Source organism: Grampus griseus (genome assembly GCF_964374135.1).
Source record: "Grampus griseus genome assembly, chromosome: 9".
In the NCBI taxonomy this organism is placed as follows: domain Eukaryota; kingdom Metazoa; phylum Chordata; class Mammalia; order Artiodactyla; family Delphinidae; genus Grampus; species Grampus griseus.
Window position 1 is genome coordinate 43999348 of NC_139003.1, and position 25663 is coordinate 44025010.

General features: G+C 38.7%; 1 protein-coding gene across 1 annotated transcript in view; it reads right to left on the reverse strand.

Annotated features, from left to right (window-relative positions):
* Positions 1-4960: 4960 nt before the first annotated feature.
* AVL9 (AVL9 cell migration associated) overlaps positions 4961-25663 on the reverse strand; it is a 58269-nt gene continuing 37566 nt past the window's right edge. Inside the window, exons 10-16 of the mRNA XM_082661447.1 lie at positions 21732-22270; positions 14735-14869; positions 12896-13115; positions 10511-10628; positions 8098-8151; positions 7511-7599; positions 4961-5178 (exon numbers count right to left, since the gene is read on the reverse strand). Of these exons, the coding sequence (XP_082517573.1) occupies positions 5063-5178; positions 7511-7599; positions 8098-8151; positions 10511-10628; positions 12896-13115; positions 14735-14869; positions 21732-22270 (1271 nt within the window). The 3' untranslated portion in view covers positions 4961-5062. The remainder of the gene's footprint in view (positions 5179-7510; positions 7600-8097; positions 8152-10510; positions 10629-12895; positions 13116-14734; positions 14870-21731; positions 22271-25663) is intronic.

Genomic DNA, 25663 nt, shown 5'->3' on the forward strand with positions numbered 1-25663 from the left:
AAAAACAGGCCAAGTCCACTGTATGCAGGAGAAACAGGATAATTTTATTCTCATTTTTCCTTAAAATAAAGATACAGTAGAAGTTTTACAATTCAGTATGATTGGACGTGATTTATAATTTTAACATTTTTTAAAAAACAAATGACAACAGAAACAAAAGACTACTACAAATTATAAAACTACTAGAGCAAAGAGAAACTATCTTTCTAATCAAAACATGTACCACAGCTCTAAACTTCCTAAGAAAACTTTCTAAGATTTCTAAGCTAAACTTTCTTAGAATGGGGTTTGTGAAAAACCTTTAATCTCAAGTATTTAAACTATTCCTGTACCCACTAAATGCTTTCACCAACTTGTTAATCATATGCTTCCTAAATTTAGGAACCAGTGATCAAGTGGCCTGAAACAAGTCTTGATCCTATATTTCCAGCTATAAATTACTAATATTTAAAGAAAACAATATATTTTCTAAGCACGTAAGTTTTCTAAAAACTTCAATTACCTTTTCTGGCTCAGTACCTCACTGAAATGTTCAAATATTCATATTGCACACAAAAAAATTTGAGCAGCATACTATATGAGTGTGAGAAGCCGATGAAAAATAAGATTGAGGAAAATCCCTAAGTTGTGTCCCATTTAACATGATTTAAATATATAGTTTCTATATCTTTAATTAATATAAGTAAAAAGGTAATCTTTAGAACAGCACAGAGATACAAATGCATTAGCGTTTTACAAAATATATTCAATCCCTTATACGTCCAACAATCTTTTAGTTTTGGAGCTGCCATACAAGGGAGCTAGTTTCTTCTCCTTCATATGAAAGCAGGAAGTCATGTGTACAAAGTTATTTATATGAGAAGAATAAAGATCCACATTCCTTTTCTTTGTCCTTGACAAATATTTATGGAATGTTGGAAGTGATGAGAAAACAATTCCAATGTTATGAAGTCCAAAGACTTGGAATGAAAAAACTCGTAGTGGCACGCTGAGCTACACAGCATGACAATCATCTTCTAGAAACGAGGGTTGCGTTCTCTATCGTGTTTAGAGGCTACCACAGAACTGGGTGGAAAGGCCATGAATGACGTGCCACCTCTGGTCAAACAATCAGAGCATGCAAATGTCAATGCCATCTCAAGAGTCCCAACCAACTCCCTGATAAAATGACAGGCAACACTAACCGGCTACCAGCCTAACAGGCTACTTTCCCAAACTGCTGAAGCAGATAAAAGTTCAAGGGGTTCAGGATAAGTCCACTGGCCCCTCACAGGGCTGGGTGCTCCTAAACTCATCACCAGGCCTCAGGGAAAAGGACCACTGACTCTAACTTCCACAAAACAAATTAAAAGCAAAAACTGCCCGCCAGGGAGATAAAGTTAAAGCCTCATTTTAAAACTCATGGGCTTCCCTGGTGGCGCAGTGGTTGAGAGTCCGCCTGCCAATGCAGGGTACATGGGTTCATGCCCCGGTCCGGGAAGATCCCACATGCCGCGGAGTGGCTGGGCCTGTGAGCCATGGCCGCTGAGCCTGCGCGTCCGGAGCCTGTGCTCCGCAACGGGAGACGCCACAACAGTGAGAGGCCTGCGTACAGCAACAACAACAACAACAACAACAAAAAACTCGTAACTAGCAGATGAAAAATTTAAGTTCTTCATAAAAGAATTATTATAACCTTTAGCATATTAAATAGTGCTCTCGGGCTTCCATGGTGGCACAGTGGTTAAGAATCAGCCTGCCAGTGCAGGGGACATGGGCTTGAGCCCACATGCCGCAGAGCAACTAAGCCCGTGCGCCACAACTACTGAACCTGCGAGCCACAACTACTGAGCCCACATGCCACAACTACTGAAGCCCGTGCTCCTAGAGCCCATGCTCTGCAACAAGAGAAGCCACCACAATGAGAAGCCCGCACACCGCAATGAAGAGTAGCCCCCGCTCGCCTCAACTAGAGAAAGCCTGCGCGCAGCTACAAAGACCCAACACAGCCAAAAATAAATAAATTTATACCAAAAGAAAAAAAGATACTGCTCTCAACGTACTTTCATTCAGATCTTAAAGGACCTTGTCTCTTGGGTTTGCAACTTCTCACCTCTCCCTTCCTAATTTGTTTTCTCCTTGCCTTTCTAAGTAAATCATTCTAAAAACAACAACAACAGAAAAAAAACAATGCTTAATATAGGACTTGGAAAGCAAGATAAGGTTGAGGAAATCACGCCATATGCTCTGGTTTGCTGCCCAAAGATACAGCTGCTGTGTTTCTTAAAGCAAAAAGTAGAAGAAAATTGTATTTTAGGGCCTGGGGGCTAGTAAATCACTAACAGATTTGGGGATAGACTATTCATACTGGTTATATGAGCCAAATGCAGATGTAAAATAACCCTAAGCCATACTGTGACAGGCAACTTTTCCTATTCACTTAACTCAGGACACTTGGGTCAGCTTCAACCCTCTTTCCTTTACCTATGTCGTCATTACAGTGCCTAGCAGGAATTAAAGCACACCAGGGACATTTTCCAAACACTCTTTTTAAGTCACCTGGACAGGAGCGAGGTCTCCACCAAGCTATGGATGCAGTCTGTGTTGCCTGGCACACTCTGAAAAAGCCTGGCTGACCCTAGCTCCCTCGGGCCTACATAAATGCACTCAGTCCTCAGACAAAAACACTGTGGCCAAGCAAAGCACACACCTTTTCCAGTGAGTTGTCCGAAGACAGCCACACCAGTGTTGGCTCCACTCACAGAGCCAGTGGCTAGAGGAGGCTACTGCTTCCAGGCTGGACGCTGGGCTGGAGCCAGGAACCCAAACTTGAAGCACGTAGGCTCCCGGGACCAGGGGCCAGGCTTCCTGCCTGCAACTGTGCTGGCTGCCCCAGGGCCCCCCCAGCAGCAACGTAATAGCCTGCACTCCCTGAAGATGCCCATACCTTCTAGAACCTGAAGGAAATAGAGTTATGGTCTTTTGACCATTTCTATGACAAAAGTTCTATCTTCTGAAATACTCACTTTATGTTGAAAGCCAGTTAAATGACCACTGTAAATAAGAGTTGAACTCTTAACCAGAAACATGAATAGAAAGTTCCATTAAGGTGTATATAAAATAGGGAGTGATACTAAAGCAAAGTTAAACTTTATGTAACTTGTTTTATTTCAGTGGGATTCCAAAGTGGATTGGACTTCTTGGAATAGTGAGAGATGAGAATTCACCCCAATTATACAAGCTATACAAACGAAAGGAGGAACCAGCAGCGTGCTGGCTGACCCCTCACAGCACTCTTAGCGCCGTGAACAGCCTGGCGGTCGAGAGTAGCAACTGCGTACCGATACACTATCACACTCTACTCAACAATGCGGCCTCACGAAAAAATAAGATGTTAGTCTCAGTGCAACTTTAAAGTACCTTTTAAAGTTTTGTTTGGTACTACTTTCTTCTCTTCAAATAGTATTTCCTGAGAAAGCAAATTTTCCTAGCAGAAGTGGAATTAATACAGTTCTCACAATAAGCCCTTTACCTTGAGTTATTATACTCAAAGGGAAGTACGCTTTTAGGTGTGCAGGACTTGTGTTAAAACACAAATTGGAAATTTTAGGGATATTTAGATTATGTCCCTATGTTTCGTTTCACACGCCCTAGTAGTGCTTTTTATACAAACATTTCTTAAAGGGTAAATCAAATATAATCAAGCGTCCTCCCTAATTAGGTCCCCGATTTTCTCAATACTCTTTATATCAAATGTAGATTATACTCATGATGTATTTTCCAAGTATCTGAAAAAGCAGTCTGTCGCCTGTAAGTACTCCCTGAGAACACCCAGCCAAAGTCCCCTTGAAAAGCAAATGAGAGCTGAGCCTGGCAGCCACATGAGGTCTAGTTGTGTAAAAATATTCAGTAGTGAGCACACCTGTGTCTAAAATGAACCCAGGTGTCCTTCATGAAACATGACTGATGTCATGGCTGTAGTTTTCTTCTCTTGCTTTTCTAAATGTGAGCCAAGATGAGATTTCTGTTTAATATTTACAGATCATCTTGCTTTTGGAAGGGGGTAGAGATTGATTACATGAGGATTTTCTATCAGGGAAGTAGGAAGGCCAAGCGCCCTGAAAAGCTTTATGAAGATTAAGACTAAGAAAAAACCTGTAAGTCTGTAAACACCCAATGGAAAACTGTTCAAAAGAAGAAATAGAAGGCACAAACTCTGGGTTAAAAAATGCATGTAAAGATTGCAACATTACTACAGTCAATAGAACTAACACCTAGATCTTTAAAAGTCTTGCCCTAAATACACACTCAGTTAAACTGCTTGAACACCGCTATAACCGTCACCATGCTGTTTCTTTGCACATCTACTCGAACAATTAGAAAAAGGAAGAAAGCACAGTGACCCTCCTTGACACCTCAAAGCAAGTGCTTAGGATTGGGAAAGAATAAATTAAAAGCACAAAACAAAACACTCCATCCTCAGAACTACCACCTCTGACTTCCACGGTTTCTAGGAGGAAGTGAAGTGATAAATGTATTTTGTGGGTAGAAAACCAACAAACAAAAAATCCTCATATAACTCAGCAAGATAATAATGAAGGGCTGGATTATATGCCCCCTTACTGTTAAATGTAAGCACATTTTAGGGCCCACTTTAGAGAAATTAAAATAGTAATATAACTTAATCTTAGCACATATAAATAGCCATCTGGATATTCAAACAGCAACAACAGAACAAAATTTACACCAAGTAAAAACTTTTCTAAAGTAAACAAATGTATAATATCAGAACTCAGAATTCATTAGAACGTTCACTGTGTTTCAATCAGGCTCAGACTGAAATAAAAGTAGTCAATTTAAACCCCAACCTGGGAAGCCGTCCCTGCTACGCTTGTGGTTTCGTCTTTTCAGCATCCCGTGACATTCATTTACACAGAGGGCAACCGTCCCTGTAAACAGTTCGACCTATTGGTCCCTGCTGTGGACCTGTGGTCGATGAAGAGGAACAGTCTGGGAGCAGCAGACAGACAGGGGATGCTTAAACCTAAGAAAGCGACAGCAGCTTCTGGGTGGCTTGCTCCGCTCAGGGTTTCCCGTCAGGCAGCTCAGTGAGACTCTGTGGAGTGGAACTGGTGAAAGTAGAAAGCCATGAAGACATGGCTGTCTTTGCACTGGAAAAAGCTCCTCCAACTGACTGGCCTGAATGGAAAGAAGGGGAAAAACAAAAGGAAAAAATGTCTTCACTTTTGTTAAGAGACACTGAAAAACCAATGTTAATTAATAAATGTTAATTAACTGCAACCGATATGTTAATAGTTACTAAAATACCATTTACACTTCTAGTTTCAAAATAATCCCTTACCATGGGAATGTCTAAGAGGAACCTGGATAATGCCAGGGTGTAAGACCCTGCTCTCCTAAGCATTTTGAAAATCTTGAGCAAACTCTTTCCTCAATACCCACTGTGCCAGACCAGTGGTTCTCAGCACTGGCTGTGCAGCAGAATGACTCGGAGAGCTGAAAAAGTCCTATGAGCTCTCTGTACCCTAAATCCAAGTTGATAACTAAAAACCACCTGCAGGGAAGAGTTGTTAGGCTGCTTAGGGAAATTTGGTTTTGTCATCTAAAATGATGTTGCATCAAATGAAGACACACAGAGCTCTATCTGCCTGAGGTCTGTTCTGTTTTTAAGAGCGTTATCTCGTGTTAAAGTGAAATTATTTAAGCTGAATCATCCATACTCATTATTCCTGAAGAAGGGAGTGTGGAAGAAGAGAATAGGCCTTAGAATTTAAATATCAGCAGCATCACTAAAAATTAACTACCAACTGACATCATATAACTATGATGAAGTAGAATTTTCCTACTTTTCCATAGTGATGGGGCTATGTGCCTTGTGTTTCTCTTCTAAGACGAGTGTGTGGAGTAGTTCTCTCACCCTGTCTATCTCTGGATATACAGAATGTTAGAGCTACGAGGACCCCTGCAGAGATCACTTAGTTCTGGGGCTTTTGAGTTGTGTTCAGTAAGGGTTAGCCAAGCTCTCTCAGGAGGTAAGAAAGGAGACGGGTCCTATTTTCAATACTGATATGACAAAGCAAACATAGCCAAATGTAAATAATCAGTGAATCTGAGATAACTGGGAGTTCCTTGTACACTGTTGCACAATTTAAGTTTGAAATAATATAAAAATAAAAAGTTAAAAATATAGAAAAGAGGGAACAAGAAGTTTCTTTACAAAGGGTATGGAATAATCTTCAAAATATTTTAAGTGAAAAAAGGTACAGAAGGGTGTATACAACAGCATGCTACCATTTGTCTGGCTTTGGTATCAGGGTAATACTGGGCTAAGTAAATGAGTTGGGGAGTATTACCTCAACCACTACTTTCTGAAAGAGTTTGTATAACAGTAGCATTATTCCTTAAATGTTTGATAAAATTCGTAAGTGAAGCCATCTGTGTTTAGATTATATTTAAAACCTTGTGGCAAGCTTTTAAATTTTAATTCAACTTATTTAATAGATACAGGGCTATTCAGATTTTCTATTTCTTTACTGCATTGGTTTTGGCGATTTGAGTCTTTCAAGGAAATTGTAGATTTTACCTAAGTTGTTGAAAAATTGGCATAAAATTATTCACAATATTATTATCCTTTTAATTTCTGTAAGATCTACAGTGGTGTCCCCTCTTTCATGCCCAATACTGGTAATTTGTATCTTCTTTTTCTCTTTATTAGTCTAAAAGGTTTCACTAATGTTGTTGATTTTTTCATAAAAACAACTGTTGGTTTCACTGATCTTCTTTATTGTGTGATACTACCTTAAAAGACGGCAACTCCTAATGCCTACTTTATTATTATGGCTCTCTACTATTTATAAAGAACTGTGGGCTGGGACTTCCCTGGTGGCACAGTGGTTGGGAAACCGCCTGCCAATGCAGGGGACATGGGTTCGAGCCCTGGTCTAGGGAAGATCCCACATGCCGCGGAGCAACTAAGCCCGTGAGCCACAACTACTGAGCCTGCGCTCTAGAGCCCATGACCCACAACTACTGAAGCCCGTGCGCTTAGAACCCGTGCTCCGCAACAAGAAGCCACCGTGCTCCGCAAAAAGAAGCCACCGCAATGAGAAGCCCGTGCACTGCAACGAAGAGTAGCCCCTGCTGGCCGCAACTAGAGAAAGCCCGTGTGCAGCCAAAAATAAATAAATAAATAAATTTAAAAAAAAAAAAAAAAAAAACAAGAACTGTGGGCAGCTCAGGGAATGGAGGAAAAACTCCAGAGAAGCTTGAATCCTGGTAACAGAACAGACAGGACAAAATTTGCTAAACTTGGTTTGACATCATCTAGTGCCACAAGAATTGTTTTAATGAATAAGCCCAAAATTTAAAACAAAAACCTCTGTATTCGACCATCTTGCATTATTATGTGATACACAGATCTCTACAACTTTATGTTTTTATCAATGACATATTGAGGATAGAGAAGAGATGTGTTATGATTCCAATCTGTTCCTGCCCAAGACATCCTTACCAACAGCTTTTCCTGTTTGCACAACATTCCGACTCGTTGTGACCATGACGTTTCCAAGTTTTTTGCCACGTTCACTGTTTTGAACAGAACTGAGTAAAGGAGAGGAATGTTAAGTACAATTTTAAAAAATTTCTCAGGTATACATTCACCACTCCATAACCATCCCTCAAATCAGTACTGCGAAAAGAAGCTAAATAATGCATTATTTGTTATGCATCAATTAATTTACTAACATTCTAAGCATGTGAATCTTCAGAAAACACTAAAAGAATACGCAGATGAGCCAAAAAGTGGTAAGGGCGTAAGGATGCATGCTTAACTCTTCCTACAGTCACAATATGCTAAAGTAACTTCACCAGAACAAAAATGGCAAATCTGGCTATTAGTTCACACCATTCTCCATGAAACAGCAGTGTTTTCACTTTGAAACATACACACTGCTGAGCTAGAGAATGTTATGCACATATTTGGTTACTATTTGAAGCACAAGTCTGTGAAGTGGAGAAAAACAATTCCCAATTAGCAATGAAACACATGGCATACATTCAGACGTAAGACTGTTCCTAGTATTTTCCCTAAATACTCACTGTGAGAATCTTAACTTCATGTCTGACACTGAATACTGGCCTTGGAAAGGATGGCTGTAAAACAAAGTTTGAGTTTAGACTATGAGTATTTCACCAATAAAGCTGCAACACAGTTATCACATGGAAGAATCAGGAAACCTCCCTCGCAGGGGTGACTCAGCCGGGTGGCAGTGCTCCAAATGAGATATAGGAAACAGGGCTTTGATCACAGCTCTCCACTTAACAGTTATGTAAGTCCCTCTGAGCTTATGTCCTTGCTTGTAAAATAGGTGTGCTTTTTTCCTTGGGTGGGGATGGTTTGTGTTAGTGCTGCCCTAATGTTCTGAGTTACCTGGTCTGGGGTGGGGCCCAAGCACCGACATTTTTAAAATCAGGCAACCTGATCAACTTTACACTATAAAAGAAGGCATCAATAAATATTCAAATTCTTATCTCATACGCAGGGGTCTCTCTGTCAATGTCTAACAAAGAAAGTGACCTAGAGAAATTTGTAGCCGCTTATTGAAATATCAAAATGCTATTTATGGCTTTTCAAATGAAAACAAATTGATATATTGGCCATGTTAAGCATACGTTAACAATCCCTCTTTTTCTGGATTTCTGAGTCTCCGGTTGGAAAGAATTGAGAGATTAGTTCATCATTCTCTATTCCTGCAAACACTGTGCTTAAAGGATGAAACATGCCTGCTGCTTTTAAGGGAAGTCAGAGGACTACCTTCTCCGATCTTTAGGAGTTGAAGAAAGGGTTTCATAGATCTCAAACCTTACATTTAGTTTTGAATATTTCCAAATTATACCCCCTGCTGACAGTTGAAGACTATCATTTCTTGTTTTGAATTTGGTGAAAATCTGCTGATGGTCATATCTGCATAATTTCCCTACCTTTTTTTTTTCCTGGCCCTTTTCTTCAGCTTTCTCCTCAATCTAAGTAACCGCAATTTATTTACATATTTTTAAAAGTATTGTTTTTACATTCCTTTAAAACACATTCCAGCTAATCCTCATATGGACCTGCAACACAATCTGTCGAGCTGCTTCAAGTTAAAGGCACTACAGCAGACGCAAGGGGCTGCGTAACGATCTGACCAGGCTAAGGGTCAGAGTACCGGGGAGGAGACCAAACTACGAACGGTCACTCCCCCAGCACTACCACAAGGAGCACCGCCAGGCAAACAAACTCACATCTGTTTCTCCTTATTACTCTCTAGAACACAGACCTTGTGGTTAGTGAGGGAGAAAACTCTGAACTCTTAGTCCTTTCATTTAATACCATTAAAACGCTTGTGCCTTTTAATTCTCTATGTTTTTACCACACCCAAATGGCAACATAGGTTTCTGCTACAGCCCAGTATGAGGATTAAATTCCCCCAAATCGGTCCTGAACCTAGTCATTGTTCTTGATAGGTACAAAATATTGGCAGACATGTTCTCCCAAACCCTGCTTCCTTACAGATGCTTCTGCAAGTTACTATGACATAATTCCTGGGTTTTGTATTTGTAGCACCACTTAAATCACATCCCCAGTTGAGCTAAGTTTACCATAGTTCCCAAATAATATGGTAATCAGTACTAAGTTGATTTTTGTCAGATTCTCACCGAGAAGTAAAGTTTAAAACACAAATGAAAACAAACGTTCAGTGTATACTTGTATTGTAAATAAAAAATTATATATTTTAATTTAGAAAAGAAGTTGCCAAGATGTACGCATTATATTAATTGATCTCCTTAGACGCTACTCTGCCATTCACATAGTATTATTTCTTAATGGCCCCACTCCCCAGCATGTTTAAATGTCTTTCACATGGGATAAAGTCTTTGCCCAGCAGTCGGCACTGTGACAGGTATTAAATTTTGTTGGATCTAGAATCTGATGTGGAAACTGCATCAGATTTGACTGCAAATCTAGGAGTTTAAATATTAACTTTAGTTGTTCACACTTCATATTTTAAAATAACCTCTCAGTTTAAAAAAATAAAAATAAATAAAATAAAATAACCTCTCGGTTTTAACCAGTGCTATTTCCCTCAAGGGTTCTGTCTTGTTTGACCATTCTGCTGAGGCAGAGATCCAGCGAAAGGGAGGGAAGAACCATGAGGTAGGAGGATCCTCACAGGCCAGGACTTTGTCTCCAAATCACGCTGGAAGCTGGGAGAAATGTTAGTGCTTCCAAAATGCCTTGTGCTTTGTGGGTAAGAAGTGTGAATAGGGAAGCAGTTTTCAGCTGCTTCTCTGTACTTGGGAGCCTTTTTATAAAAATCTACTCAGGGAGATTCTTGAAGATATTCACAATATCATCAGAGTTAAGATATGATTTTCTTTTCTTTTTTTTTTTTTTAAAAGATATGATTTTCTTTATGCTGGGGCACACTTAGTAAGTGAACCACCTCTATCAACCTTCAGAGGATGTGCTTACTTTGGATTTATTTCTGCAAGTGCTGGATGCTTGTTGCTGTTCCAGACCCTGTAGTTGTGAGTGTTCTTCCATGCTGTAACAAAGGTCGTCCCATAGTCTGATAAGATCTTTTCATTATCTGTCAAGTAAATATTTGAAAGTTGAGCTGGACTGTAGTCAGTCAGGGATGTAAAGATTAATAACCTAAACCAGTAAAGAAATGGCTTTAGCCTCCCTGTCCCCCTGCTTTCTTGGGGAGACAGCCTACCAGATGTTAGGAATCTTGGGTCTAATTCCAGAAATCCTGTTAAGAAGTGATGTGGCCTTTGGTAAGTCACTTACTCACTAAGAATTTCATTTTTCTTACTAGAAAATAAGGAGGTTGAGCCAAATATTTTCTAAGGTTCCTTAAAACTCCAAAATATTTCCAAGTTCTCCTTACCAAGGTAAGGAGGCATAGTATTATTTATTAAAATCTATAGGCTGGACAGTGGGTTAAACATACTGATGTCTACACATGGAGCAGGCAATTAGGGTATCTTTTCATCTTCTCACAAATGCCATTTTTCTAAGAAAGGCAATTAGAAAGAATACATTAATTGGTTCTTTTTAGACACTATTTACTTTTCTTTGCCTCACTATTCAGTGAAACTTACTCTTGAGTTTCCATGCATTTCACAGTCGAAATACTTAAAATAACAAGGAGATTTTTCATATATTTAATGCTTAAAACTTTTTGGCTTTATCACTATCGAGGCGAAGCTTCAATGAGGAGCGTTTCTTCTACTTGGAAGGATAGAAAAGGTTTTGAGGACTGATTCAAATAGCTATTGCTTCATATGTTAACTTCAAGTTGCTTGCTTTGAGGGTGAAACATGTGACTTTTTTTGCTGGGAGAGGAAGAGAAGGACATAACACGGTTCTGTATGCAGCATAAGGAAGTTCTTTTAAGAACATACTCCTCAAACAGCTCATTGGCCTGAATTTCCTTTAAGAGCTTGGGCCTGAGCCAGACTTCTTGGGCTGAAGTCCCAGCTCAGCCTCTTACCAGGTGGAAGAGCAAACTATTTAACCTCTCTATCCCTCACTTTCTCTTCTGTAAAATGAGGATGACACAGTATCTACCTCTAGGATTGCTGGGAGGATGAAATGAGTTAGCAGATGTTAAGTGCTCAAAAAAGGGGGTGCTGCACATGTTAAACGTTCCCCCCAAAAGTTAGCTACTATGTATTACTCAGTGCTCACAGTTACCCGGGCAAATATTTTTAAGAAGTAAATTAATTACTGAGGAAGCTACATGGCTGGTGGAGACTTGGGTTTTCTTACTAGATAAACTGAATGATTCTGGGTTAGAGGATTTAATTTTGGGGTCTCAGCTGCTACAGCTATAGAAGAGGCAGACATTCAAAAAAAAAATCCCATTAGCAAATAAGGAGTCGCTCCATTAGCTTTCCTAGCGAATGAAGAACATGCCCGAAGCCTGAGTTTAAAACTATATATATTATGTGAAGAACTAACCTGGGAGGTGGCAGTAGTGAGGTTGATTTAAAAATCTACTAACACAACAATGTGAAGGTACTTAATGTCACTGTGGAACGATACACTCATAAATGGTAACGATGGTAAATTTTAGGTTATGTGGATTCCACTACATTTTTTAAAAAAGCAACTGTGAAATAGTTGGATAATTGAAAAGAAGGAAAACCAAAAGCTCTATACTCTTTTAACACCACCACCACCAAAGCTAATGAATATATGCCAAGTGTCCAGGGTGGTAGGTGTCCATGGTGTGAGAGCTCATTGCAGAGCTTCATTTTCTCATTGTATATATTCTTTTCCATGGGGAATGAGATAATTTTAACTCAGCAGTGATTCTATGTTTGCCTGTTCCATTTTAACCACTTAGTAGGGATAAAATTTCTCAGAATGGGGGATAAATTTGAAGGTCTAATCACTCAGAATGTGATTTTCAATGATTTCTATTTTTTATATTTCTCTTTTCACCCATTATATATCTTAACATGTAAGCAGTGTTTATAAATAGCACTCAAATACTGATATACCCTTCCATATGGTGGAATACTAAGGGGCCATGTAAAAAGTGACGAAAATCTGCATTTACTCTCTTGATAATATGTTTATGTTTCTATTATAAAGAAAAACTAAGTTATAAAAAACATGAAAAACGGGATCCATGTTTGTAAAAGGACTACCACAAATACCACAAAACTAAAATCCAAAACACAGGCTTAGAAAAAGGTCTAGAAGGATATCAAGTACTCAAAATGCAAAGAGTAGTTAAGTCTGTCTAAGGGAGTGACAGGTAATTTTTCATAAACTTGTTTCTTATGCAATTCAAAACATCGTAAGAGTTACAAAATGAGCAAGAGGCTGTGAGCTCCTTACCTAACTGCAGTGTGGCGGCCAGCAGTGCATGGATGTAGACTGCAAACTGGGCTCGAATCCATTCGTCACCTCCCTCCCAGCCCGTGCCATCCAGGAAGACATCATCTCGGTTCTCGGTCACATGCCTCACTAGGTAATCTGCGAACCTTAGGTCTGCAGTGGTTGGGTTAAGCAGCTTCCTGAGTTCTGGATCATGGATCTGGATCAGAGCTTCTTCTACCTAGAGGGTACCCGGGTATAAGTCAGAGTCTGGGCATTCACGCAGATATCCATGCCACACTTTAAAGAGTAACTACTGGCAAGTTGGAGCTGGAAATAAAAAATATGAATAACAGCGTTCTCAAAAGGTGAGCCTAAGAAAGAGACAGGTTTTTTACACTGAAGTTTTTTTTTCTTTCACTATTTTAAAAATGCTCATTTTCTGTTCTTAGAAAATATATGCATAAATATTTAATCTTGAATTATAGAAGTAATTCACGTTGACTGAATATTTTGGAAAATATAGAAATGTATAGTTAAAGTCACCTTTTTCATACAAACAGAAATGAATACAATTAAATATAATTCCTAAAAATTTTTCCTTTGATTGCACAGACACTTTGGAATATTTTTATTATGTAATACTTGATACAGAAAGAAATATATGTAACTTACAGGTTAGTTTTAAAGTATAATAATAAAACAAATACCCATGAACTTGCCAACCAACTTCAGAGCTAGAATGTAACCAATAATGTTGAGAAAACTCTGTGGTCCTCCCATCTGTATCCTCCTGCCTTGGAAAGTATATGTATTTTTCTCCCTCAAAATTGGGATACATATAGCTTTGAATCCCAGATTTTTCATTTATTGTATTATAAACGTTTTCCCAGGAGGCACATTCTGGTACTTTCTGTTAGAAACTACAAAAACCTTAGGGTGGCCAAAATCACCCTCATGCATTTGTAAAAATTAATTGTAAAATTGAACAAATTATTTAAATTTCTTATATATTAATAAGATGTCAAATATTTTTCTCTAGTTCCTTCCTCTTGATATTGGGGCATATTAAACAAGCTAGAAGTATTTAAAATATTTATACGATAAACACATTTTAATTGTGAGACTGTAGTAGGACCAGATTGCCTAGGTAGGAATCCTAGCTCATCCAGTTAGTAGCTGTCTGATCTCTCTGTTCCTTAGCTTCTGCAGGTGTAATACAGACAGTAACAATGCCTATTTCAAAGGTTGTTATGAAAACCAGACCAGTTCATATACCTAAGGCGCTTAGGATGCCTGGCAAAGGAAGCAATTATTACCACGATTAGTATTATTACTATGCCCCAAATTCCAATTAAGAAAGAAGGAATCAGAAAGAGAAAAACAAATACCGTATGCTAACACATATACATGGAATCTAAAGAAAAAAAAAAGATTCTGAAGAACCTAGGGGCACGACAGGAATAAAGACACAGACGTAGAGAACGGACTTGAGGACACGGGGAGGGGGAAGGGTAAGCTGGGATGGATTGAGAGAGTGGCATGGACATATATACACTACCAAATGTAAAATAGATATCTAGTGGGAAGCAGCCGCATGGCAAAGGGAGATCAGCTCGGTGCTTTGTGACCACCTAGAGGGGTGGGATAGGGAGGGTGGGAGGGAGGGAGATGCAAGAGGGAGGAGAAATGGGGATATATGTATATATATAGCTGATTCACTTTGTTGTACAGCAGAAACTAACACACCATTGTAAAGCAACTATACTCCAATAAAGACATTAAAAAAAAAAGAAAAACAAAAAGAAAGAAGGAAAACAGACCAGCGGTGTCAAGGACCCACACTCATATGTAACCTACTTCCACAATGGCATCACTGAGGTGTTTCTGTTGTCGAAAAAGGATGTTAGTAGCTCCAGCAACAAATCCTCGAATGGTGACATCAGAGAGAAGATGATGCTGCTGCAATGCCATATAAGGCAAACACAGATATCCCTGAATTACAAGAGTAATAGAAAATATTAGAAAAGTAATGGAACAGCCCGTCTCTCCTCAAGCCTAGAGAGCTAATAGTAGGAAAAAAAACTCCCCATCTTTCCCCAACCCCACACCATTCCTAACACAGCTGATCTTTGACTCAATACAATAATATTCCAATAATAATAACCATAGGTCCGCATGAATGGTCAATCTTGGCAAAATGGTCTACCATGAAGGTTGTCTTACTTGACCACTTTGTTCCTCAGTTCAACTTAAAAGCCTCCACTGTAACTAACACACCGAATTTTTTTTCATTTAGGAAATGAAGTATTAAGCCCATTAAAAAGTATGTTGTTTAGTAGAAAGCTGTTTGTTCTTCCAGTAAAATTTTAAAACACATGCATTTGCACATAACCAGCAAAGTACTATTATAAGAGCAAACACTGCATAGCAATTATTTTACTGTCCTATTGTTTAAAATTATGCAGCAGTATTTCAAGACACTTGCTACTAAATGTTTAAAGCACAAATGACAGTGGCAGTAGTGTATTTAATTACTTTCCATTTGAATTGCATTTGAAAATACCATTGCCCTGAAAATTATACTTTAACCACCAAGCCACAGCAGGGAGTTAAGTGTACAGAAAGCAGCCTATATCCTGAAAATAAAGGTGTTAGCACCGGAGTGATGCACTGAAGGAGGAAATGGAATTTCTGCTGAAAGATTCTATATCAAGATAGATTTCCAACTAGTGGCACAATCTGCATGTGAAGGCAGGAGGGAGGACTTGCTGAAACCCTGAATTTGTTTCAATCAAGTCTGATGACAGTTTCATTCATTTATTTATTTATTTTTTTTTTTTTGCGGTACGCGGGCTTCTCACTGTTGTGGCCTCTCCCATTGCAGAGCACAGGCTCCGGACGCGCAGGCCCAGCAGCCATGGCTCACGGGCCCAGCCGCTCCACGGCATGTGGGATCTTCCCAGACCGGGGCACGAACCCGCATCCCCTGCATCAGCAGGCGGACTCTCAACCACTGCGCCACCAGGGAAGCCCTCATTCATTTATTTTTTATTCTCACCTTTTTTTAAGAAACACTGACTATAGTTATCTGGATAGTGTCTTGTTTCCCTCATGAGACGAATTTCTCGGAGGGCAGGACACACCCCTTCGGCTACTGCAGGTCCTTCCATGCATCTACCATCTGCCTTGTACCTCACAGCTGGTTGTTATATACTTAACATGAAAGAAGACTTCCAAAAGTTGGAATATATGTCTAGAAACCTGGTTTTATTCTTCTTCTTGACAGTGTCTTCCTCTGCTCTATAAAACGCCAACTAATAGAAGCAGCAAAAATAAATCTATGTCTATGCATTAGACATACTGAGTATACAGTGCTTCTCAACCCACACCCTCTGACTAAAGGTGGAAAGGACCCCTGGTCCTTAGGCCAAATCACTCAAACAGCTGGTGCAAGGCTCACAGGTCATGCTTTACTTTGTGTGCTATGTATTAAAAACAACAGGCTCCCCGCTCCCCAACTACCTGTTTCTAAACATAAATACTACAATATTGAATGCTCTTTCAAACTTGATATGGACCCCAGAATACCCTACTCCCCCAACTAGGCCTGAGAATCCTTCTTGATAAAGGCACCCTCAGAACTGCCAATTTTTACAAAGATTGATTTAATTGCTCATAGTATTGCATTTCATAATTGACTCTGTTAGAGAAGAAAAGTCTACCGTCAACAGTGGAATTCTTGGCTAAGTCTATAACAGCATGAAAACTAAGAATGTGTTTTTTTAAAAAAAAATCAATAGTTCAAAGCTTTTTAAAAATATGAAAAAAAATTTCCCTAAAATATTATACATATATATATTCTTTGACCCAACATTTTACTTCTTGTAATTTACCCTACAGATAGACCTGTTCATGTGTGAGATTTGTAAAAAGTTATTTATTGCAGCATTGTTTATCATTGCAAAAGACAGGAACCCTAACTATTCATGAACAGGGCAATGAATAAATGTTCTTCTATATGATGGAACACACTGCAGCGAGTGATGAAGTTCATCTCCAAGGAATATTTTGCTTAAAAAAAAAAAAAAAGATATAGGTAAGGTTGGTTGCCCCTGGAGAGAGCAACTGAATAGCAGGGTATGGAATGAGAGAGACTTTTTATTATAGATGCTTTGGAACCTTTTGAATATTGAACCATGTGAAAGTATTACATATTTATAAAGTTATTTTAAATAGTAGATCAAAATGGCCTTAAAATTTTGCCATCATTACTTTTAATGATGGTCAATTTAGCCTAAATCTTTTAAAGGTCTTCAGTGTCTGGTGGCAGCAAGAGCCTGGGTACTTTCACATAGAGCAGCCTCTACAGCCAAACTCACCATGGCTTTCCACTTTTCTAGGATGCTTTAACTTCCACATTTGGAGCTGCAGTATATAATGGTTAAAAAAAAAAGAAAATTGAAGAGGTATCTGCACACCTATGCTCACAGCCACACTACTCAAAATAGGCAAAAGGTAGAAGCAACCCATACGTCCATCGATGGATAAATGGATAAAGAAAATGTGGTATATACGTACAATGGAGTATTATTCAGCCTTGAGGAGGAAGGAAATCCTATCATATGCTACAACATGGATGAACCTTGAGGACATTATGTTAACTGAAAGAGGACAGTCCCAAAAAGATAAATGCTGTATTATGATTCCACTTATGTAAGGTATTTTAAAGTAGTCAAGTTCATGGAAACAATGATGGGTGACAAGAGCTGGGGTGAGGGGAGAATGCGGAGTTGTGGTTTAAAGGTTATAGAGTTTCAGTTTTGCAAGATGAGAAAGTTCTAGACATCTGTAGTACAACCATGAGAATACACTTAACAACACCACTGAATTGTGCACTTAAAAATGGTAGAGATGGGCTTCCCTGGTGGCACAGTGGTTGAGAATCTGTCTGCTAATGCAGGGGACACAGGTCTGAGCCCTGGTCTGGGAAGATCCCACATGCCACGGAGCAACTAGGCCCATGAACCACAACTTCTCAGCCTGTGCTCCGCAACAGGAGAGGCCGCGATAGTGAGAGGCCCACACACCGCAACGAAGAGTAGCCCCCGCTCGCCGCAACTAGAGAAAGCCCACGCACAAGAAAGACCCAATGCAGCCAAGAATAAAGAAAAAAATAAAAATAAATTTTAAAAAAATGGTAAAGATAAACCTTATGTTGTTTTTTTTTAAACCACAATTAAAACTAAAAAAAAAATAATGTCAAAAAACACACCTCAGCTTGGTAAATCTGGCAAACCTGTTGTGAGCTGATCTGCTAGAGAGCTGCAAAAGCATAGTGCCTTCTCCATTGCGACTTGGGAAGGGCTACAATGCCATCAGGACCAACTGGCATTTTCTCATCTCTCCTCTGTTCAGGGATGATAAGCATGTTCATGAACTGGAAGTCTCCATACTGCAGGGATGTCAGTTCTCTACAAAATTTTATCTAGCGTTTAAAGGTAATCTCTCAAAATCTCAACCTGTGTGAGTGAGAACTTAAGTTCTCCTAAAATTAATTAATGATCCTAAAATTAATGTGGAAATGCAAAGGGCTAAGAAACTCTTGAAGAACAATAGCAAGAGAGGAATCTCTGCCTGACTCAACATACATGGTAATTAACACAGTGCAGGACTGACGCAGGGACAGACAGATACACCAATGAAACAACAAAAAGCACAGAGACAAGACTCCCTTTCTCAACCATACACAAAAATTAATTCCAGGTAGATAAAACCCAAAATGTGAAAGCCAAAACTACAAAGCTTTAAGTCCCACAAATCAGTGACAACAAGGGAAACAACCCAGAAGCTTTGAACAATTACTACACAAAGGGAAATCCAAATGGTTAAGAAGAACATGAAAAGATGCTCAACCTCAACAGTGACTACTGAAAAAAATTACAAACTAAGAGCCAGAAGATACTATCAGATTGGCTAAGTATTAGGAAGTCTGACAATAACAAGTGTTGGTAAGAATGTGAAACAATGGGAACTCTTAACCACTGCTATGGGAATGGAAACTGTCACAACCACTTTAGAAAACAGTTTGGAATTATTCTAGTAAAGCTAACATACCCATTCCCTGTAATCCAGTATTCCCACTTCTAGGTACTGAATCCTAAAGAAATGCTTGCATGTATACAGCCAAGATTTCCAAATAAGAATTTCATAGAAGCATTATTTGTAGTAGCTAGAAATTGAAAACAATGTAGATGTCCATCCACAGAATTCGTAAGCTACAGAAGAGCCGAAAACAGAAAACTACAGAGGAATAATAATACACGACTTCATGCAAAATTACGGATGAACTAAAAGCAATGTTGAGAGGAAAAAAAATAGTATAGTGACACTTAAATAAAACTAAAAAACATGCATCCATTACTTTTTAGCTAGTCACAAGTTATCTGTAGGTTCCCTAAATTTGAATATGATACTCTGTAAGCAAGCAAACCAAATATAAACTCAGAAGCAATACATAAAGCAGTTTAATACATATGGCAGAAAAAAATTTTGGTTTCCAACTACATATACTTTTAATTCTTTCATATATTTTTTTTTACTAAAACAGTTGCAAACTGTGGGCTTCCCTGGTGGTGCACTGGTTAAGAATCCTCCTGCCAATGCAGGGGACACAGGTTTGAGCCCTGGTCCGGGAAGATCCCACATGCCACAGAGCAACTAAGCCTGTGTGCCACAACTACTGAGCCTGCACTCCAGAGCCCGTGAGCCACAACTACTGAGCCCACGCACCTAGAGCCCGTGCTCCTCAACAAGAGAAGCCACTGCAATGAGAAGCCCACACACCACAACAAAGAGTAGCCCCCGCTCGCCACAAATAAAGAAACCCCATGTGCGGCAACGAAGACCCAACACAGCCATAAATAAATAAATAAATAAATAAATAATATATATATTTTTAAATATGCTTTTTAACCTAGTTCTTCTGTACAAGTATTTTTAACATCTTCAAGAGGAAAAAAAAGCCTAAAGGCAATTGACTTTTAAGTATATTCCATATCTGAAAGCTACTGACATGAAAGAATCAGCGATTGTATTTGAAACAAGTTAGATTTGATTGTATTTGACTGTATTTGAAACAAGTTAGATTTGATTGTATTTGATTGTATTTGAAACAAGTTAGATTTGAATCATCACACAATAAAACATAAAACCAAAAAAAAAGTTTAATTTACCATAATGATGGTGGTAAGCCCATCATATATTCAGTACTGGTATAATGGGCACAAAAAGAATATTCTGCCAAACAGTTTATTAACAGCACACGGAACACATTAACATTGCTTTAATTCAGCAACCTGGCAGACAAAAACAAAATCCCTCCCTCTTGATATCTCCACAGTGATAAAAATTAGAGTGGGTGGGTGAAGCAGCAAAGTAAGGGCTCCAAAAAGTATAGGCAGTCATGACACTCACATATGAATTCAGAAAACCCACAATTTGCGTCTATTGAGTATACTCAGTAGTTTGAGAGCCCTGAGTTTTCTCCCCAGGCTCCTGAATCCCAGTTTTAAGAAAATGTGCATTAGTTCAATCATGAAACCAATTAAGATAATTTCAGCATCCCCTAACAGGTCACAAAATGCACAAAGACAGCATTTTCTGTTAACTATTCAGCAACACTGACTTGGGGCAAGTACTTATTTGTAAAACTGAATACACCCAGAAAGAATTTATCATATAGTGGAAATACATGTTCAAGTCAATACTATCCAATTTCTTTTACTTCAGGGATAAAGGAAGGTACTTAGGGAAATCATATAACATTGCTCTAATTACTGGACAGATGTATCTGTCTTTCATGGTAGATTGCAAGACCATGGTTGCAAGAATTTAGAACCTAGTACAAGCCTAGCACATAGGAAGGCAATAAATACTTTTTGACTAAAAAATGAAACATACAGGAGACACTGGTTCGATTCCTGATCCGAGAAGATTCCACATAGCGTGGAACAACTAAGCCCATCTGCCACAACTACCGAAGGCCGCGCGCTTAGAGCCCATGCTCCGCAGCAAGAGAACCCACCGCAATGAGAAACCCACGCACCACAATGAAGAATAGCCCCTGCTCGCTGCAACTAGAGGAAGCCTGCGCACATTAGTGAAAACCCAATGCAGCCATAAATAAATAAATAAATTTTATTTTTTTTTTAAAAAAAGGGATTTTTTTTCTTCTGCTCCATTTTGAAAACTAATTCATGAATGGCAATAAAATAAGGAGTTTCTCCTGAGTAGAATGAAAAATCAAAAGAACCCAAATGTCGCTTCCAGAACCCTAAAATATTCCTGAAATTAAGAAATGATACCCTAGGACATAAGATACTGGCTCAAAGATTCAATTAGATTTACTACGTTGTGTTTAAGTTAAATCATAAATACATTTTGAATGTTTTTTCATAAAAAGATTAAAAAATACTTTTTAGGGCAAGTTAACCAAAACACTATATTATACCTATGAGGGGTACTAAAATTTACGTTAGCCATCTAAGCTTTTTTGTAGCTTTTGGAATTGTCGTATTTTAATATACATTCATTTAATGTAATCAAGACTGCCTCCTCCTCCACCAAAGATAAACCTGAATAATTAAAAACAGGCCAAATACAGTGATTGGTGACCTCAAAATCCCCAGAATTAATTCTCTGTAGCCTTATACTATGGTCACAGATGCCAAAGCACTGTGTATTTTACAGTCAAAGAAAAATTTTCAGACTGAAAATGTGTTTAACACTAAAAGTTAAATTCTAAAAGGATTTTGTTATATCCTTAAGGGCCTTAATAAAGCATTTTAAACCTTACCTTTGTGAAGATGGCCAGGGGCATGCCATACTGGTCCTCTTCCAAACCAGAAATTATCCCTGGTATCAGGACTACCTGGCCTGTGTTAGCTTGAGGTTGTACAGTAATCGGAGGACTGTCTGAGGGCAAAGAGTCCTTTGGAAATGAGTTTGTCTGTTCTGATCCCACCTGTTCTCTTTCTTTCAAGGAGGAGTCCTCTAAGACACTAGGATCCAAGGTCTCCCAGTCACTTTCTGAAGACTCTGGAGATGGGCGAGAAGGAGGTTTCAAATATTGATTGCTGTCATTGGGTTCCTGTCCTTCACTGCTGTCATCATCTACCTGGAAAAAAGGCTCTTCAGTCTTCATGGCAGCATCTCTTCCATGGTTTCTCATCATGATTTTCTCAACAGTTTCCAAGTTGGTATTTGAAATGTCAGGAGCAGGCATAGAAATAAACTCATCTTCAGTGGGATTACTTTCTTGAAGCCCAACATCTTCAGACATACTCTTTCGGGGTCTATATTGAGAACTATCACTGAGACCATGTTCAATCATGCCTAAAACATACAATATTGGTGAACAGTTTGGCTCATAATAAGGTAAAGGAAAAACAAGAATTGTATATTCTCCTTTAAATAGTGGAACTCCCTTGAAGTAAGTCAGAAGAGACATACAAATATCGTATATTAACGTATATATGTGGAATCTAGAAAAATGGTACAGATGAACCGGTTTGCAAGTCAGAAGTAGAGACAGAGATGTAGACAACAAATGTATGGACACCAAGGGGGGAATGTGGGACGTGGGGGTGGGGGTGGGATGAATTGGAAGATTGGGATTGACATGTACACACTAATACGTACAAAGTAGATAACTAATAAGAACCTGCTGTATAAAAAAATGAAATAAAAATTAAAAAAATAAAAAAACAAACAAAAAAAATTAAAAAAATACAATCAAAATAGTGGAACTCTCCTATAAAAATTTTAATAAGCTATGCTTGCACAAATTTCAATGAGAAAAAAGAGAACAGAGAGCAGAAGCAAAAAGAACTACAATCCTGCAGCCTGTGGAACAAAAACTACATTCACAGAAAGATAGACAAGATGAAAAGGCAGAGGACTATGTACCAGATGAAGGAACAAAATAAAACCCCAGAAAAACAACTACATGAAGTGGAGATAGGCAACTTTCCAGAAAAAGAATTCAGAATGATGATAGTGAAGATGATCCAGGACCTCGGAAAAACAATGGAGGCAAAGATCGAGAAGATGCAAGAAATGTTTAACAAAGACCTAGAAGAATTAAGGAGCAGACAGAGATAAACAATACAGTAACTGAAATGAAAAATACACTAGAAGGAATCAATAGTAGAATAACTGAGGCAGAAGAACGGATAAATGACCTGGAAGACAGAATGGTGGAATTCACTGCTGTAGAACAGAATAAAGAAAAAAGAATGAAAAGAAATGAAGACACTCTAAGAGACCTCTGGGACAACATTAAACGCAATAACATTCGCATAATAGGGGTCCCAGAAGGAGAAGAGAGAGAGAAAGGACCCGAAAAATTATTTGAAGAGATTATAGTCAAAAACTTCCCTAACATGGGAAAGGAAATAGCCACCCAAGTCCAGGAAGCGCAGAGAGTCCTAGGCAGGACAGACACAGGGAGAAACACACCGAGACACAGAGTAATCAAGTTGACAAAAATTAAAGACAAAGAAAAATTATTAAAAGCAACAAGGGAAAAACGACAAATAGCATACAAGGGAATTCATGAAACATTAACAGCCGATTTCTCAGCAGAAACTCTACAAGCCAGCAGGGAGTGGCACTACATATTTAAAGTGTTGAAAGGGAAGAACCTACAACCAAGACTACTCTACCTGGCAAGGATCTCATTCAGATTCAATGGAGAACTCAAAAGATTTACAGACAAGCAAAAGCTAAGAGAATTCAGCACCACCAAACCAGCTCTACAACAAACGCTAAAGGAACTTTGCTAAGTGGGAAACACAAGAGAAGAAAAGGACTTACAGAAACAAACCCAAAATAATTAAGAACATGGTCATAGGAACATACATATCGATAATTACCTTAAATGTGAATGGATTAAAAGCCCCAACCAAAAGACAAAGGCTTGCTGAATGGATAAAAAAACAAGACTCACATATATGATGTCTACAGGAGACCCACTTCAGACCTAGGGATACATACAGACTGAAAGTGAGGGGATGGAAAAAGATATTCCATGCCAATGGAAATCAAAAGAAAGCTGGAGTAGCAATACTCATATCAGATAAAATAGACTTTAAAATAAAGAATGTTACAAGAGACAAGGAAGGACACTACATGATGATCAAGGGATCAATCCAAGAAGAAGATATAACAATTATAAATATATATGCAACCAACCTAGGAGCACCTCAATACATAAGGCAACTGCTAACAGCTATAAAAGAGGAAATTGACAGTAACACAATAATAGTGGGGCACTTTAACACCTCACTTACACCAGTGGACAGATCAATCAGACAGAAAATTAATAAGGAAACACAACCTTTAAATGAAACAGTAGACCAGATAGATTTAATTGATATTTATAGGACATTCCATCCAAAAACAGGAGATTACACTTTCTTCTCAAGTGCGCATGGAACATTCTCCAGCATAGATCACATCTTGGGTCACAAATCAAGCCTCAGTAAAGTTAAGAAAATTGAAATCATATCAAGCATCTTTTCTGACCACAAGGCTATGAGATCAGAAATCAATTACAGGGAAACAAACGTAAAAAACACAAACACATGGAGGCTAAACAATACGTTACTAAATAACCAAGAAATCACTGAAGAAATCAAAGAGGAAATCAAAAAATACCTAGAGACACATGACAATGAAAACACAACGATCCAAAACCCATGGGATGCAGCAAAAGCAGTTCTAAGAGGGAAGTTTATAGCTATACAATCCTACATCAAGAAACAAGAAACATCTCAAATAAACAATCTAACCTTACACCTAAAGGAACTAGAGAAAGAAGAATAAACAAAACCCAAAGTTAGCAGAAGGAAATAAATCATAAAGATCAGAGCAGAAATAAATGAAATAGAAACAAAGAAAACAATAGCAAAGATCAATAAATCTAAAAGCTGGTTCTTTGAGAAGATAAACAAAATTGATAGACCATTAGCCAGACTCATCAAGGAAAAGAGGGAGAGGACTCAGATCAATAAAATCAGAAATGAAAAAGGAGATGTTACAAGACACACCGCGGAAGTGAACAGACCAATCACAAGTAATGAAATTGAAACTGTGATTAAAAATCTTCCAACTAACACAAGTCCAGGATCAGATGGCTTCACAGGTGAATTCTATCAAACATTTAGAGAAGAGCTAACACCCATGCTTCTCAAACTCTTCCAAAAAACTGCAGAGGGGGCTTCCCTGGTGGTGCAGTGGTTGAGAGTCCGCCTGCCTATGCAGGGGATGCGGGTTCGTTCCCCGGTCCGGGAGGATCCCACTTGCCGTGGAGCGGTTGGGCCCGTGAGCCATGGCCGCTGATCCTGCGCGTCCGGAGCCTGTGCTCCGCAACGGGAGAGGCCACAACAGTGAGAGGCCCACGTACCACCAAAAAAAAAAAAAAACAAAATTACAGACCAGTATCACTGATGAATATAGATGCAGAAATCCTCAACAAAATACTAACAAACAGAACCTAACAACAAATTAAAAGGATGTTAAGTGACCAACACCCCCATGATTGAGTGGGATTTATCCCAGGGATGCAAGGATTCTTCAATATATGCAAATCAATCAATGTGATACACCATATTAACAAGTTGAAGAATAAAAACCATATGATCATCTCAATAGATGCAGAAAAAGCTTTTGAAAAATTCAACACTGATTTATGACAAAAACTCTCCAGAAAGTGGGCAGAGAGGG